Source organism: Sminthopsis crassicaudata, chromosome 2 (genome assembly GCF_048593235.1).
Source record: "Sminthopsis crassicaudata isolate SCR6 chromosome 2, ASM4859323v1, whole genome shotgun sequence".
Lineage (NCBI taxonomy): Eukaryota > Metazoa > Chordata > Mammalia > Dasyuromorphia > Dasyuridae > Sminthopsis > Sminthopsis crassicaudata.
Window position 1 is genome coordinate 171,289,545 of NC_133618.1, and position 18,357 is coordinate 171,307,901.

An 18,357-nucleotide genomic window follows, 5' to 3' on the forward strand; every position below is an offset into this window, starting at 1 on the left:
CAAGTGAAATGACTTATAGTGCTACAGCTACCAAAATAAAATATGTATATTACCAGAATATGCTCTAGAATAGCTTTATGTACTACAACATGAGGAAGTTGTATGAGCTTTTGACTCATTTGCTGATTAAAAGCAGATATTTGAAATTACTGTAATAGTTCTTAGTTTGTTAAAAACAGCAGTAGCAATTCTTCTCTTCTACTAAAAGTTATTAATGAAACAATGTTATGTTCTAAAAACTTCTAGTGAAGTTTTAAGTTGCTAAGCTTTACAACTGCACTAAGATTTTTGGAACACTTTATATTAAGGAGCCTTACTTAACAGAATCGGGATAAATGAAAATTGGAGTATTAAATTTATTCATTCATTCTGGAAAAATTTAATTTTTATTTGTCCCCTTGGTGAAATTCAAAGAAATGAATAGGAAAAGAAAAAAAGATACTAAATAATAAGTCTATATTGGCACTAGCACCACCCACATTCCTCAGAGCACAAATTCAAAAATGGCACTAGTAGGGAGGGGAAAAGCATAGAGAATATAGTTCTAGAAAAAAACCCAAACCTGAGGTCTGTTGCATTAAGGGGAGAAATAAAAATTAAATTTTTCCAGAATGAATGAATAAAATGCTCAAATTTTCATTTATCCCCATTCTGTTAAGCAAGGCTCCTTAATATAAAGTGCATTTCTTTCTATGAAACAAATATAAAAACTTCCATCAAAGATATTGCATATAAGAAATGGAGATAAGGTAATATGGTCTTTCTTTGCATGTATATGTGATACTCTGTAATAGTATGGCTTGATATTGCTTAAAAGGCTTAACCGGTCTCAGGGAATTTGAATCTACATAGAGGGTTGTTTTTTTTCTTTTTCTTTTTTGTTTTTTCAGTAATTTGTCCAACTCTTCATGACCCCATTTGGAGTTTTCTTGGCAAAGTTACTGGAGTGGTTTGCCACTTCCTTCTCCAGCTCATTTTACAGATGAGAAAACTGAGGCAAAGAGGGTTAACTGACTTACCCAGGGGTCATATGCTGTCTTTGAACTGAGGAAAATGGGTCTTGCTTGTTCCAAGCCCAGCACTCTACTGTACCACATCTATTTTAACTAGTCAGGGCACTCAAACCTTAGATTTAGGATAGATGGGAATTTAGAATGTAACAGTCTACTTTAGAATCTTCCCTTGTGAAACTCAAAAGTTTTCAGGAGTTTTGACTTCTACCATCTTACTGCTGCCTACTTCACCCAGGATTTCTTCATCTGAAGTTAAACACTATAAAGTCTTATTAGATAGCACTCAGGGAACTCTTGAATTCTTAGCAGATATCCTGCCTGTCAGAAAGTTAAGAGGAATAATTCCAATGCTAATCTTCTGTCAATTGCAAAAGGCCTTATCTTCCCGAACATTTCTGCTCTATAGCTATAGTATGAAATTCAGCAAATGTGTATGTAAGTGTAACCTCCAAATAATGTTCTTGGCACTTAATTTAATTATAAAATTTGATTTACTTAATTATACACACATACTTTTTGTGACCATTTGTTCTTCAGGGTACTTATGGATCAATGAATGTTTGTACCCCCCCCAAAAAAATTTAATTTTTGTTAGGAAACAATAGATTTCACAAAGGCACACACATATATAAATGAAAAACGTATACTATGGCAGTTTCTAAGCAATGCCTCATTAATAACTGTAGTTCAATTCATTTGCAAATATATTAAGTCCTACTATATGTTCAGTACTATGAATTAGAGAAAATAAAAAATTATATGATAAACAATACATATGTATTAAGCACTTATTATTCCTAAGTCTAAAATCTTGAAAACATGTAGATTATAAAATTTTATAATTATAATTTATTATATTATATACTTTATTAATTTATAATTAAGATGTATATATAAATTATACATAGTCCCTTCCCTCAAGCTTCAGTTCTGCTAGGTGTGTATAAGTATGTCTGTGTATATATATGTATATGTATCTTTGCATACACATATGCATACTTATATACGCAATACAGATACATATATTATATCTATATACACAGATATGCCCAGAGTATATTTTAATGTGTGTAGGTATGAGGAAATTTGAGAAGGAGCAGATCATTTTTACCTATCCCTAGAGTTTAATATACAATAATGATTCTCACACACACATACGAATTAAAAACATCAACAGAATTCAGTCCTGCTGAGTTCTCTTGTTCAGCAAGCTTTCAAGTACAAACATCTGCATCTCCTCCACATGCCTGAGTTTCCTCGGGATCAGATTTAAGTTTGATCCCACAAAGATTTGTACCTCCTTTTGTGATTAGAATGGAAAATTGAAACTTGGTTGCACTATATAGTGCTTTAGAAGGAATGTTGACCTTGGAGTCAGGATTGTGTAGGTTGGGTAAGTTACTTAATCGCTTTAAGACCCCATTTTTTACAAAGAGAACGTTGGGCTAGATTTACCTGTGAGATCCCTTCTAGCTCTAATTCTATGTTTTGTTTTGTTTTTAGTGAGTAGGGCTGTAACTTTCTGCAAGGAAGGAAGAAAGGATAAATCTACATAGGGAGAAAAGGCAAAGTATGGTGTGGTGAATAGAATATTGGAGTTGAAGTCAGGATAACTTGGATTTGAATCTCATCTCAGACATTTACTAGTTGGGTGAACCTAGGCAAGTCACTTAACCTCTGTTTGCTTCAGTTTTCTCATCCATAAAATGAAGAATTTCCTCTAAAGCCTCTACTAGTTCTGTGTGATCTTATAACCCTATAAACATATTAAAAGAGATTTCATCTTCTGCCGAAATTTTTGTGTCAATAAACCCCTTAGTGAAACCCTAGGGTAAACCATCTTATTTTCTCAAAGTTCAGGAAAGACTTAGAAAGAGTTCCTTTTGAGATGTTTTCCTTTCAGTTGATAAAAACTATACAAAACTATGTTGCCTTTCCTGGAAATACTCTATTATTAGGTTACCATGATAGTTTCCACCTGTTAGATAAGGAAACACATCTAAATTGTTGTTTCATAGTTATTTTATAAGGATTAATACAAAATAAGTAATATTAACATTTCTCTCTACAACAATTTACATTTATATATATTATAAGCTTAAGGAATCACTTTTCTTCCTGTAATTCTATGAGTTATGTAGTATATTTATTATTATTCACATTTTATGGATTGGGAAATTCAGACCAAGAGTCAAAACAATTATTCAGTGACAGAAGCAGGATATGAATTCAAGTCCTCACTTCAGGTTTTTCACAGGATTCTCTGAATCTCTGTAATGAGAACTAGTTGTGCACAAGAACTTGAACGTTATGCTTTTGTATAGTATTAGCCTTTGAATGCTAGAATCTTAGAGTTGGATATGAATTCAGAGGAATTTGAATTCTTGCTAAATGAAGCTAATGTCTGTGTTGTCTCTTAAAAGATTCAGAATACACTTCAAAATCTACTGGCATGAACAGGATCACCTGGTTTAATTTCAAAGAGATGGGGAAAACTTGTAACCTCCAGGTCTCCTCCAATGTTGGTTAATTAAATAGCTTAAGACTTTCTTGACCATTTAAATTCCAGACATTTCTGAGAGGAGAGAGACTTTAACCCAGAAGTCAGCCACAGATGATGTTTAGATATTTTAAAAGTTGTATCCAACTCCTTGTAACCCCATTTTGAGTTTTCTTGGCAATAATTATTGGAATTATATACCATTCCTTCCCAAGCTCATTTTAGATGAGAAAACTGAGACAAATGAGGTTAAATGGCACACCCATGATCTCATAAGTGTCTGAGGTCAAATTTGAACTCAGGTCTTTTTAACTCCGTGCCCAGTGCTACTTAGACAGATGCTGTTATAATTTCATTTTATAAAAAAAGGACATTGAGGTTGAGAAAAGTTAGAGTCTTGGGGTCACACTGCTACTAAGTATCTAAAGTAGAATTTGAATTCAGATCTTTGTGAATGCATTGCCTAGGAATATTTAACTCAATCTCTGATGGAGACCAGGTTCATTGGAGCCAGAAGTAGGATTGAAAAAGAGAAGAGTGATGGTGTTGGTGGAAGAAGTGTGTTCTGAACATAGACCTCACTTGGAACAGTGATTTAAGTGGCAAATAGGAATAGTTGAAGTTAAAATCTTACTACTACTAGTACAGTAATTCAGGTACATTTAAGGTTAGAGATAGTTTTGTTTGCAGTTTGGGAATCTAAAGTTTATAGAATGATTTCTATGGGAAAATTTGATTTGGATTCCAAACATCTGCAAATTAACTTTTGAAATTTAAACTTTTTGTATGTGAGAGAATTGCCTATATGATAATTTGTACATTTCATAAAAGTATTCCCTGTAAAGTGAGCCAGGAAATAACAATTAGAAAGAGGCATTTCTCTTAGTCTCCAGCAGCATAAATAGAGAAAGATTTGCCTATAGTCCGGATGCTGCAACTCCTTAATAACCTATCTCTCAATATATCTTTTAGAAAGAGAATATTTATATCACAGAAAAGAACATTTGTCTTCAGTAATGTCAGGGATGGGCAGTGGAGGATAGATCTAAGGACAATTATGTCTAAATAGAACAGTAGACATAAGGAAACTATTTAAACATGGATAAATTAAAGAGTTGATTTGATATTTTAGAGTCTATTTTCAGGAATACAGTTGCTATGTATGTATAAAAATATGTGAGAAATAAAAATAACATACATTTTAAGTGGAGTTGGTTAGTTCATAAGAAATATCTACAGTATATATATTGAAATAATGAATAAAATGTCCATTTTTACTTTAAAACGGTATATTGCTATGAATATATATATATAGCATTATGATTAATTGTATTCTATCCAACAGAAGTATGGACATATATTGAAAAATACTAAAATTAAGTTTTTTAAGACCCATCCTGAGCAGACAATGTAAATCACCATAGTTATTGCTATATAATTAGCAGAAGAAATTTTATTTTACTTTTATTTTACTTTAACTTAGTGATTCTCTCCAATTTTGTACATGAGTCCACATTATAATTTCTTCCAACTAAATTTCTACATAGTAGGAACTAGCATTTATATAATTATAAGGTGAGTAAAACTCCATGCATATGTTATCTCATTTGATCCTCATAACTATTCTGTACAGTATCATTATTTTTTTATTATTGTCTCCACTTTACAGATGAAGAAACTAAGGCAAACATCCCAACCCAATCACCATTTATCAAGTACCTACAATATGTCAGACTTGACTTAGTAACATGGTAGTGAGTTTAGAAGTGATGAGTTTACACTGGGAAAGGAATCTTATTACATAAGAGCTGAAATCAGAACTGACACCTTGTAGAGATCAAAGAGTGTTTAAGGAGAAGATGGCACCTGAACTGAATTTTGAAAGGAGGCCATAAATTTGGAAGGTGAAGATAAGAAAGAGATATATGCTAGACATGAGGGGGGGGGGAGCTTGCATAATACATAGAACTCAAGAGATTATGGAGTATTTTTTTTTGATGCGTAATTAATAGTGTATTTGGATTTGAATGGAACGTTAATGAAGGAGGCTAGAGACTCGTTTAATTTGGCCAGTTCAAAAACTTCATGGCCCGAAGGGGTGTGTAGTATGAAATGAATAGAAAGACAGATGGAAACCAGATTGTGGAAAGCCTTAAATATCAAGCTTAAGGAGGGTTTTTTGGGGTTGGGTTTTTTTTTTAATGCAGTAGAAGCAGAACAATTATATGTTTAGACCTATACTGTCTGAAGATTATTTTGGCCTCTGTTTGGAAAATGGTTTGGAGAGGAAGAAACTGGGGAGTATAGAGACCATTAGAAAAAGAAAACTATTATATTATTCCAGATGAAAGGCAATCCTGGCTTTTCAAGGAAAGTAGGAGGTGAGGTAAATCCATTTTGTGAGTGAAAAAAAATGTGAAATACATCATTGAGGACAGGAGTTAGTCAAAAATGATTCTGATATCTTCAGCCTTCCTGACTTGAAAGACATTCATAATCTCCCAGAAAAATGAGGAAGTTGGAGGGGGGGGGGGACCTCTTCCTAGTTAAGGAAGGCAATGGGTTCTGGTTTGGACATGATGAGTTTTTGGATGCCTATAAAATATCTAGAAGGGTATATAAAGTAGGCAAAAGTTGATCAAAATTCATAGGACAGATTGGAACTGAATTGGTAGAAATGAGAGCTATCATCATAGAGATGGTACTCTTAATTCATGGGAGCTGATGACATCTTCAAGAGATCACGTACAAAATGAGAAAATAGGTGAAGCAAAGGGTAGCCTTGGGGGACCCCACTCAAATGAGACAGGAGCAAGGTCATTACCCAGAAAAGGAGACTGAGACATAAAAGTCTTCAGATAGAGAGAGGAGAAGTTTCAGACCGATGAAGGAGAGAGTATGCAAGAGGAAAGAGTGGTAAATAGAATTAGAAATTTCAGAAAAGTCATGGAAGTGACTCATACTCATAAATCAATAGGTCATTGGCAACCTTGGCATTTCAATCAAGTGGTAAGGCCACAGACCAAATCCTAAGGGATTTAATAGTGAGTGGCTGATAAGGAAGGTCAAGTGAATGGATAGATTACTGGCCTTAGAGTCAGGAAGATGAGTTCAAGTATTACCTCACTTATTATCTGTGTCATCCTGAGCAAGTCAAGAAGCTTCCATCTGCCTCAGTGTCCTCTTCTGTAAAGTGGGGCTAATAATGACACTTATTTCTCACACCTTATTGTGAGGACAAAATGAGATAATATTTAAACAAAACCTTTGCAAATATTTTTTAAATTATATAAATGCTAGTTAATAAAATGATTCTAGAAATTTGCCATCAAGAGAGGAGAGAGGATATACTATAAAATATTTAATATGTATGGGAATGCCTGCCATCTAGGGGAGGGGGTGGAGTGAAGGAGGGGAAAAATTTGGAACAGAAGGGAGTACAAAGGATAATGTTGTTAAAAATTACCTATGCATATGTACTGCCAAAGAAAATGTTATAATTATAAAAATTTAAAAAATTATAAAGAAAAAAAAAGAGAGGAGAGACTTTTAGGATGACAACTTGAGGTCATGGCATGAGCAAATGGAGATCATTTTAAGGATGAAACATAAGTTGTGGGACTTATGCAGAGTTAGGGAGAAAGGGAATGAGAGGTCAGAAAGATCCTTTGATGGGAGAGAGGACCAGAAGTAGATAGCAATAAAGTTTTTGGCCTTGGCAAAGAGAAAAGTCACCTTTTTCTCAAAGATAAGTATCAATGGGTGATGCTGGATGGATGGGTGAAGATATAGAGATATTTTAAAATATGGAAGGATGAGAAATGGGGAGATGAAAGTGAATGCCTTTTGTTTTCTCAGTGAAGTAGGAGGTGAGAGAAAAGGAGGTGGATGAGGAATTTTAGACTTGAGTTGATTTAGAACTTTGGAACAGCTGCTGAAGATATAAAAAAAAAATCAAAGAAAAAACTCCATTGATGGAAAGACTGAAACCAGTAAAATTACAGCTTCTTGGCATGTTGAAACACTAATTCATTTCATAATGAAATCTTCATTCACTTCAACAAAATTTATTAAGAGTCTACTATGTTTCTGAAATCCTTGAGTGACTAGACATTGGTGGTCTTAAAAAGCAACCTAATCAGTCACTTAATGTTTGCAATACTGTTTTTTCTCTTGCAGCTCTTAGTGAGTGATGCAAAATCCCATGGATATTTAGATAATAGTTCCTTCTAAATACTGTTAGTTCTAAGAAACCCTCATGGATGCAGCACTTCAAGATCAAAAGAACAGGTCACACAAAGCCACAATGGAAGTGTCATAACAAACTCATCCACATTACATTTATTTAATGCACCTGTCAAATCAATATCTCAATTTCCTCATGTGTAAAATGAAAAGTCTGGAGAGTAAGTGGTCTCTTCTCAGTGTCCCTTTCTGCTCTGACTTTTGTATCCTAATATTCAGAAAGATTCATGCAGGTTCAACAAGATCCAGCTTACTTTATTGGTGAGAACAGAGTGCCACTGACAATCTACAAAAGCATAATCTGTGCTTTGTGTTTATACTTCCAAGGTTATGGGATCAGTGCCTGTGAAAGCCAGGCTTTACTCTGTTATGTGCCTACAAACTGCAGCCTTTAGCTAGTTGGTCACAATGGGGGATTGAATGAGAAAGTACAGATGATTCAGCAGAAATGTGTCCCTACTATAGAAAAAAAGAAAAAGAAAAAAGAAATTGAAAAAAAAAAAAAAACTCCCCATTGAAGGAGAAGTTACTAAGATCATATTAATGGGGGAGAAGTTACTAAGGTCATATTTATCAATCAGTGACAACACATTAATTCCCTAAAATCCTACTCTTATTTCCTTACCTTATTTCCATGGACTTGGGTTTGAGCATATTTCTTTTGAACTATTTCTTTCCTTCATAATCTAAAAGACCTATTTTTTAGGGTGATAATCTCTCATTTGGTAGCTGTCATTGGTGCTAATCGATCCCCCTTTGATTAATTAGGTTGTTTCATTCTGTCTTACCTATGGAAGGAAAATTCAACAAACTTGGATTAAACAAAGATTTCCCTAGGTAATTTAAAGGAAACAACAACAATCAATATTTTAAGAAAATACAAGCTTAATAGTATGGGACAAAAATGAATATTAAATATTGATGTATACAATAAGTCTAATAAAATTTAACATCTTCAAAAAGCCTTTAATATATATAATACACCCTTTTGCTATAATCATTTGACATGATTTGGTGTTGCATTAACAAGATTTTGACACATTCTAGAATTTTATATCGCGAAACCTCATGTATCATATTGGTTTATTAAGGAAATCTTTGGTGAATAATCTATTGCCTCCCTTATCTAACTTTTACTAGAGTCTAATAGTGATTTTAAGGGGAGCTTAAATCAATTTAAATCAGCATATTTATCTCCATCTCCATAAATATCATAATATTTTATGAAATGTTATATTCAAGGTCATATTACATTATTCAATTTCCATTTGGGTATTTCTGTTAATCCAAAATAATTTTGGTTTTCAACATATCATTATATCAGAATTTTCATTAACTCAATTTGGACAGGTCTGGAAATAATAAATTGGGCATCTAGGGGACAAAGTGAATAGAATTTCACACCTGAAATCAGGAAGACAAATCTTCCTGAGTTCAAATCTGGCCTCAGATAGTAACTATGTGTCCCTAGGAAAGTTACTTAATCCTGTTTTTTTCAATTTTTTCATTGGAAAATGAGCTGGAGAAGAAATGGCAAAAAAAAATTCCCAAATAGAGTCACAAAATGAGACACAAATCAAAATATCTGAACAACTACAAAAGGCAACTAGGTGGTACAGTAGATAGAGAAATAAGCTTGTAGTCAGATTTCAACCCCAGTCATGGGCTAAATAACACAAATGCTGTTTTCACAACTGAAACTCACTTTTTCATTCAAAGCTATATCATTATGCAAAGCAATTTAGGTGATTCTATAACATTTACACATCTTTATCAAGCTGTAAGATATCCAAGTTTAAAAAAATTCAGGGAATTTTTATTACCTTTCAGTTGTTTTTAGTCTTGTTCAACTCTTCAAGACTGCATTTATAGTTTTCATGGCAAAGATAATAAAGTGTTTTGACATTTTCTTCTCCAACTAATTTTACAGACGAGGAACTGAGGCCAGTGGAACTAAGTGGATATCTTACAGCATTTCTGTTGTTTAGCCCATGACAAGTGTTTTATCTTTATAGCAATAATTAACAACTGTGTTTACTGATATTATTGTTGTTTTTCTAACTTTAAGAAGTCATTATAAAGGAATCAAAATAACCCGTTGAGATGCCAGGTCCTTCCAAATATCTTTTGCTTCTTCTTATTTTTTTTTCTCTGAGGATTAGCCAAATGATTAATCTAGTCATGTCATCAGGCATTTATCAGATGCCCAATATATGACAAAAACTGTTGTGTGGGAGGTAGAGGAAAAGGTATTTCTTCTTCTAAAGATTTTAGCTGAACTTAAAAGAAGGCAGCGAAACCTGAAGTTAGAAGAAGGGAGAAAGAGCATTCCAGGTATGGGGGACAAGTAAAATTAGAATGATTTCATTTAGAAATAGCAAAGAAGAAGGGCTCCTGGATACAAAGCATTTGGTGTGAAGTCAAGATATAATAAAACTGCAAAGATAATGCAGAAGGATGTGAAGAGCTTTAAAAGCCAAACATAGGGTTTTGTAGATATCTGATCCTGAAGGAAATCAGGAGCCAGTGGAGTTTATTCAGTAAGAAAGTGTCACAGTTACACATGTACTTTAGGAAAATCAATGAGAGCTGTATAGACTAAAGTAGAGATTTACTTAAAGCACAGAGACTAATTAGAAGGCTATTTCAGTGGTCCAGTTGTGAGGTGATGATCTGTAAGAGTGTCAGTGACAGAAGATAAGAAAACATGCAAGAAATGTTAAGGTAGACTTAACAGTATGTGGCAATAGATTTTGGATAAGTGTGGTGAGATAGAATAAGAAATTGAGGTTTGTGAAGATGGAGATGCACTCAACAGTAATACGGGGCAGAGTTTTTGGGAGAAATAATGAGTTCAGTTTTAAACATACTAAGCTTACAATAACTATCTTTTTTGAGATGTTTAATAGCCAGTTAAAGATATGAGATTAAGGGGAAAGAGAGTTTGGGCTGGATAATTAGATCTGAGACTCATCTGCTTAAAGGTAAATATATGGGAACCAATGAGCTCTTTAAGCAAAATGGTATAGAGAAGGAAAAGAGCCCATAACATACCCTAGTGGGATGTCCATGAGTAGTGGGCAAGACCTGGATGAAGATCCAGCAAGGATAGAATGAGAACAGGTACTCATATAGGTAAGAAAAGGTTGTGTCCCAAAAACCTAAAGAGGAGAAAATATCAAGGAGAATTTCAGAGGTTAAGAAGGATGAAGATTGAGAAAAAACAATTCAGTTTAAAAATTAAGAGACTGTTGTTAACTTTGAAGAAAACATTTTCAGTTGAATGTTGAGATTGGAACTTAGATTACAGAGAATTAAGAAGAGGGTATAAGAAACTGAAATGAATACAGAGATTGAAGGTCTTTTTTTTCTCAAGATTAGCCATGAAGCAGAGGAGAGATATAAAATGATTGCTAGTGAGAGATGAAATGAGGGCTTTTAAGAGGAAATGAGATATGAGTATAGAAAATAGGCAGTAGGAAAACATCCAGTAGACAGTTAATGAAGATTAATTAGAGAAGGAAATAAGAGAGGGGATGATCTACTGATGAAGATGGGATGGAATGTGTGATCCCCCTGTGTGCATACAAATGTTTGCCTTGACAATGAGAAAGACCACTGTTCCAAGAAGAAAGAAGACAAAAGTAGGGAATGTCAATCTGAAAAGAAATTCCGGGTGAAGGGTTTATTTATTTTTGTGAAATAATGAGCAAGGTTTTTATCTAAGAGGATGTGGGGGAGAAAAGCAGTAAGTAGTGAAGGTTTGGGGTGAAGAACATAAAAGCTCGGGAAAAGTGTTCTGATGACTAGAATAGTGAATCAGAGAGTTATAAAAGGATTGCATTACATATAGGTTTGTAATCATCTTAGTCAGCATGATTTCATGGCTCTCTCCAGATTCATTCAGTGGCATGTGACTAGAAGTAAAAGCAATGAATGATGAGAAAAGTCTAAGTCTGAGTTTAGTAGAGGAAGATCAGCATTAAAATTAAGGGGGCAAGAGACTCAGGAGAAGTGGATAATGTGCAGTTAAAATGTTCACCAGGAGGTCAAAATGGAGAAGGGACAATAACGGCAGTGCAAGGATGATGGCATGGTAAAGAACAGTAGAGGGATTGGAAAGCACAGTGAAATTTTTTTTAAATGAAGGTTGGAGGTTATAAGACAGAGGGATAATATTCATAATATTTTGGTTTATCATAATGTTATGATAAAATATTATGACAAGATAAAAGAATTTCAAAGTTCATGATCATGGATATGGTGAATACTTAGGGATGATTGTAAGATGAAGAGTAGTTTGGATGGTTTATAATAAATAGTTTATAAGTTCTTGATGATTTTCCTTTCTTCTTTGGTGTAACTAATATTTCATCATAAACTTCAGTGATCCTTGATACACCAGACTTCCCTATATTAAAAGCTACTACAATTATCTCAAACATTCATTGAAGAATACAATGAGGTACAATTTTTACATATTTTCATAAAGCAAAATTCAATCTTAAAAGCAATAGAATTAAAGAGAGCAATGGTACATCCATGAAAAGCATGAAATTCAGAATTTACCTGACAGAGAACTAACTAAAGGTAGGGAAACCACTTCACTCTAGTTTAAATTGTTTAAAATAGTCAATGTAGTTTCAATATAGTATTACAAAATGAAACCTTATTAAAGTTATTGTTGTTCCAAGAAATCATAAACTTACTCTAGAGAGTCTATCTAGTTACTTACTTATTGGTATCTAATTTACTAGTTGTTATTTTGATCCAGAACTATGACTTAATTGTTATGCAAATCTCCCAAGTTTAGAAACTGTTCCACAGTAATAGATTAATAGCTCTTCTTTCTTTTGTGATCTTCAATTTATCTTTTCCTTTTTTTTTTTTTTTTTAATGTTGTCTCTCCCATTTTAGTGCAAGCTCCTTGAAAACAGAGGTTTTTTGGTTGTTGTTGTTGTTGTTGTTGTTGTTGTTGTTGTTGTTGTTGTTGTTGTTGTTGTTGTTTTTGTCTTTGCATTCCAGCACTTATCATGGGCAGAGGATCAGGCCTGGAGTCAAAAAGACCTGAGTTCATATCTGCCCTCAGACACTTATTAGCTGCATGAACTTGGACAAGCCACTTAACCTGTTTTCCTTAACCCACTGGAGAAGCAAATGGCAAACTCCTCCTGTATCTTTCAAGGAAACCTCAAATGGGGTCACAAAAATTTGAAGACTTAAACAACAATGACAAAAAGCACTCATCACAATATCTGGCACATACTAAATGCTAGTTGATTTATTAGTATATAACATATAATAATAGAAAACATAGAAATGTTCATTATTTAACCTTGTTCCAACTTTGGAAACAGAAGTGAGAAATAAGAAATCTAAAAGACATCAATACTGCTTCTTTTCATAAATAAAGAAGTTTTTTTAAAAATTGTTTAAGTCTTAAAAGTTTGGGAAAACCACCAGTGTTTTAAATATCAGACCAAATTGTTCACTATTTCTGTACCTCACTTTTCAATCTGTGAATTGGGATCAGGGTCTTTCAGCTGATTGTTCCACTGAGTATTGATTGATGAATAAGGTCATTTCAGATTCTGTAATAAAAATGTGTTATTAATCTTATTACATAAATGCAATGAATTTAGAAACATAACGTGGTTTCTAAGTTAAGAAACCATGTCCCAGCTGAGCATTCATAAACAGACTTGTGTACAATAGTGCTTGTCTTTTAGGAAGAATGAGCATTATTGGTCAGAGAACATCGTGCCCAGTTTAGCATTTCTGTGCTGGTTTTTCCCCCTCCTGAGGCATCTGCTTAGATCGCCTCATGTTCGAAGGAAGGGTGTGAGCATCTGTTTGACTCATTTCTCTCCAAGGGGACTAAACTATGCAGTGAAAGCCATCCTGAACTGGGAGTCAGAAGATCTCCATTCAGAACATGTCTCTGCCACTTAGAAATCGTAAGACCCCAGGCAAGTCACTTAACATTTTGGTCCTTCAGCTCCTTGACTTGTGAAAGGGGAGGACTAAGTATACTTACTTTTATCTACCTCACAGAGTTGCAGTAAGGAAAGTATGTGATAAATTTTAGAGCTCTGTATGAATGTGAAATAGTATTGTGCTCTATTGGGTATTTCTCATGTCTACCTTACTTTATTTATCTGGTGTGTATTATCACAAAAGTCAGTTTTCAACTGAGTGGTCAGTTAGCTCTGCTCAGCCAGAACACTGACAGAACTTGGATTTTGGAATGGTCTGATGTTATTAAATAATTTTTATTTCTATCTCAGATTCATCCTATCTCATTCTATCAAGCTCCCCCTCCCCTCCTGAGATCATCACATTGGATTTTTATGCATTTATTTATTCTTTCTCAAGCAAACATTGTATAGATTGCTACTTTTGTTATTTGTTTTTACATTTATAAATATTCTTTTACATCTTGAGAGAATAGCTTTGATAAAGTGGACTTGAAAATGATGATTACGAAAATGTCAACAGGTCCATATTTGTAGTGCCCTTCTCTATCCCAAAGAGAATATAATTAAGGTTTCTAAGGTGTTTTTGTGAGTTCCTTTAATGTGATAATATGATATTTGTGGGTCAGAATTGTATGACTGAATATTTTGTTTTTCTGACTTTAAATTCCCCTTTGTCTTGTTTATAAGGCCATGAGATCTAACTGTAGGCTGGAGGCTATGAGCCATTTGTTGTAAAAACAATAACCATTACTCATGCATGACTGTTGTTTTTAAAAGTGCATGGAGAAAGGATGAAATTTGTAGACAGGATTTGGGATGGACAATAAAAGAACTCTGACTTCTTTCAAACGATGAAACTAGGTAGGTTGGGATTTAAGAGATTTCCCCTTAAATCTCATTATTTTTCCAGTATATCCTTTAACAGTTCTCTAGGCTTGTTGATCCAGCCATAGGTTATTTCATTGTTGTAGAAGTTTTAGCCAGAAAAGTAAATGTTAATTTTGGAATAGATAGTAGCATCAAAGCTAGGGGCAAAGAGATCTGACTTTCAGTCTATATTTTCAGTCTGATAACAGTTCTGTTATCAGAAACCAGGAATAAGTCGTGCCATTTTTCAGTGTCTGTCTATAATACAATAATACAATAGCTATTTAGGTAATAATACATTAGCTATATAGAGGGTTACTAATACACGTTAATATATCTTTTTATAGCATCAGGGACTTACAGAGCTGGATGAAATTGTAGAGATTATCTAGTTGAAACTCTTCACTTTATAGATGAGGAAACAGAGTCAGAAAGCTTGTCAGTGAAGGACAGAGCAAAACTGGTGCTCAAATCTCCTTTGTCCCAAGGAAAAATTCTTATACTTCACTTTGGTTCATTGTTTATCAAAACCACAAACCTGTTTCATAGGAACAAAAATTCGATCAGGGTTTGGGACTTAATCCATGAAGACACATAATACAGCAATTTTTCATCTCAGGGTAGTTTTAGATTGTCTTTGCAGTTCAGCCTTGAAAAATGATTTAGCCTGTTCTAATTCCTGGCTGCTTTATGCTAACATTCCCAACCTTCAGTATTTTCTCTCTGTCCCTTCTCTTAGCTCTGAGCCTTTCCTGCTGTTCCAAGGTTACCATAGAGATGAGGAACCATAATCACTTAAGGAAATAAGAAGTCAGGACCATGGAGAAAAGTAGAAGTTTCAAGCCCTATCTTTAAACATATTTTCCATTAAAAAAACATAAGCAAGTTGTTCTGCCCTCCTTCCTCCAACCCTTTGGGTATATCTTTAAAATAGACCCACTCATTGTTTCTTCCATCTTTACATCTTTATAGACAGCCTAGAATAGGCCTACTAGGCTATGCTAAGTTTCTATGGATCCATTAATGCCTCATATTTTTCCTATGAGAGAATAATCTTGCCTGACTTTAGATATAGTATTTATCTGAAATATAGGGGGAAAAAAAGAACAAAGTAACCAGAAGCCTCTAAAAATTCTCTAGAAAGCTGTAAAAATTGAGTAGCATTAACATAATAGGAAGAAAAAAATATATATATATATATAAACATGCACATTCCTACATATATAATGTATGTATACTTATATATGTGTATATTTTCCCTACTCCTCTAAATTATTCTCAAGTCCCAATCTAACTTTTGCTTCTACAAAACAGTAGTTTGGAGGTTTCAATGAACATCAAAAATCAAGAAATAAAAAAGTCCATATATCATGTTAACAGCTAAAAATCCATATATATGTGTGTATATATACAAAAATATTCATTTCAGAAGATGATCATGGACAGCATAAGGAGGAGAAATGGCATTACTACTTAAAATACTTCTGTTAGAAACTTAATGTCCTTTTTAAATTGTTTTAAGATGCCAAAATTAGTTACTACCTTATGATATTAATCCCCCTCCCTCTTATCTGAGCCCACAAACTAGATTGTTTAATATGACCCTTAGAAAACTAGTTTCTCTAATTAAAATATTAATTTAGGATGTGGAGAATTTTTTAAAGTTTATGATTAAACTCATGTGTTTTCATTATTCAGTTATTTAACCAAGTATAACCTATGTAAATGAATAAAATAGAGCATCAACTACATTCAAGAGACTTGAAACCATGTTACATGTGGCTGAATGCCTACTTGTACTCAAGATATCGATTAATGGATTTATCAATTAGGCAGGGAATGGGGTCAGATGATCCCAAGAGTTCCTTCCCATTCTAGGATTCAGATTTATATTACAATAGGATCACTATATCATAGTCACGAAACTTTAATTATATGTTTTATTAACAGATTTAGAAGTTTAAAATGTGATTTTTTTCTCTCTACTTCCTTCTGAGGTTATGAAACTACACACTACTTTCATTACTGTTATTAACTGCCATTGTCTCTCCTTGCCTCTGATGTTTAGTCTGAAGAATGTAAAAAATTAGAGGGAGACATGATAAGTAAGGGACATCAGATATTTGAAATATGGTCCCAAATTAAAGAGAATATACTTGTATAACTTGGCTTCATTGGGCAGGAATACGTATGGTGCAGTAGAAAGAATGTATTTGACATCATGGGTCCTAGATTCAAATTCTGGCTGCCACTTAATGCCTCAGTGATTTTGGGGCTGGCACTTAACCTCTCTGGACCTCAGTTCCCTCCACAGTAAAGTGAAGAGCTTTGAACTACGTGATCCAGAAGATTCTTTCCATCCCTAAATCTGTGATATAAGATCCTTAATTACTAGGGAACAGAGTTCAATTTAGTGAAGAACTCCTTAACAATTTAAAAATTAGTGCAGCAAAATAACTACATAGACATGTATACATATATTGCATTTAACATATTTAACATGTATTGGTCTACCTGCCATCAGGAGGAAAGGGGGGGAGGGAAGGGAAAAATTGGAAAAGAAGGTTTTGCAATTGTCAATGCTGAACAATTACCCATACATATGTCTTGTAAATAAAAAATTATAATAAAAAATAAATAAATAAATAAACAAACAATTTAACAATTAAACCTGTATAAAAAAGGCATGGATTACTTTGTGAAAAAAAGTGTGTGCTCCCTTACTAGAGGTGTTCAAACTGAGGCTGAATGCCTACTTGTACTCAAGATATCGATTAATGGATTTATCAATTAGGCAGGGAATGGGGTCAGATGATCCCAAGAGTTCCTTCCCATTCTAGGATTCAGATTTATATTACAATAGGATCACTATATCATAGTCACGAAACTTTAATTATATGTTTTATTAACAGATTTAGAAGTTTAAAATGTGATTTTTTTCTCTCTACTTCCTTCTGAGGTTATGAAACTACACACTACTTTCATCACTGTTATTAACTGCCATTGTCTCTCCTTGCCTCTGCACATCTTAACTTTGAACTTTGACACATAATATCCTAATCACCGAAATGATTTAATTTTTGTTGATTCCTATCCCACATCTCTCGAAGACAGATGTGGTGAATATTGCTTTGTTGACTTGAAAAGACTTGTGTGTTGGGGTAATGATGATGATGATGATGGCCTTTGCTGGAAATAGGGCTGACTTTATTCCAAAATACATGATATTTAACATTTTCTCGATTTTGCTAAGATATTAGGAAAGTACCTGAAGTTGAACTTCCAGTGTCTTGAACTTTATGTCATCTGGGCTGGAGACATCTTTGTTTTTGTTTTATAGTCCCAAGACATAAGTCTTAGGTGAGTGGGTAAACTCAGTCATTTATTCTAAAATATTGCCTTGGGGACATCAGGGATCTGCCAGTGCAAGATACTGGGCTTCTGTTCAAGGCCAGGGTGTTTTTTTATTCTACTCCAGCAGGACTGTGGAGATAGCTAATGGTTGTCTAGGAGATTTATTATAATGAATGTAAGATTCCATTACAAGACTGCCTCAGTATACCACAGATTCAATTATATTGCAAGGCATTATATCCCACTTATACACAGAAATATATGAGATATATGTACACATATCAATGAGAAAGGAAAGATACAAAGAAGAGGATAAATGGAGAGACAGAAGGAGAGAGAAACAGAAAAGAGGGGGGGAGAGAAAGAGAGAAGAGAGAGAGAGAGAGAGAGAGAGAGAGAG

The 18,357-nt window shown here is 33.8% G+C and overlaps 1 protein-coding gene across 10 annotated transcripts in view; it reads left to right on the plus strand.

Annotated features, from left to right (window-relative positions):
* Positions 1-18,357, plus strand: part of PAK5 (p21 (RAC1) activated kinase 5) — a 436,232-nt gene that overhangs the window by 272,375 nt on the left and 145,500 nt on the right. Inside the window, exon 1 of one of the 10 annotated variants that reach the window (XM_074287866.1) lies at positions 1,963-2,406. The exons of 6 other annotated variants lie outside the window; for them this stretch is intronic. In XM_074287866.1, coding sequence (XP_074143967.1) covers positions 2,373-2,406 — 34 coding nt within the window. In that variant the 5' untranslated portion in view covers positions 1,963-2,372. Of the gene's footprint in view, positions 1-1,962; positions 2,407-10,164; positions 12,349-12,784; positions 13,728-13,868; positions 14,598-18,357 lie in introns of those variants that run through there. 3 more of the 10 variants (XM_074287874.1, XM_074287864.1, XM_074287867.1) reach the window with 3 other exon arrangements.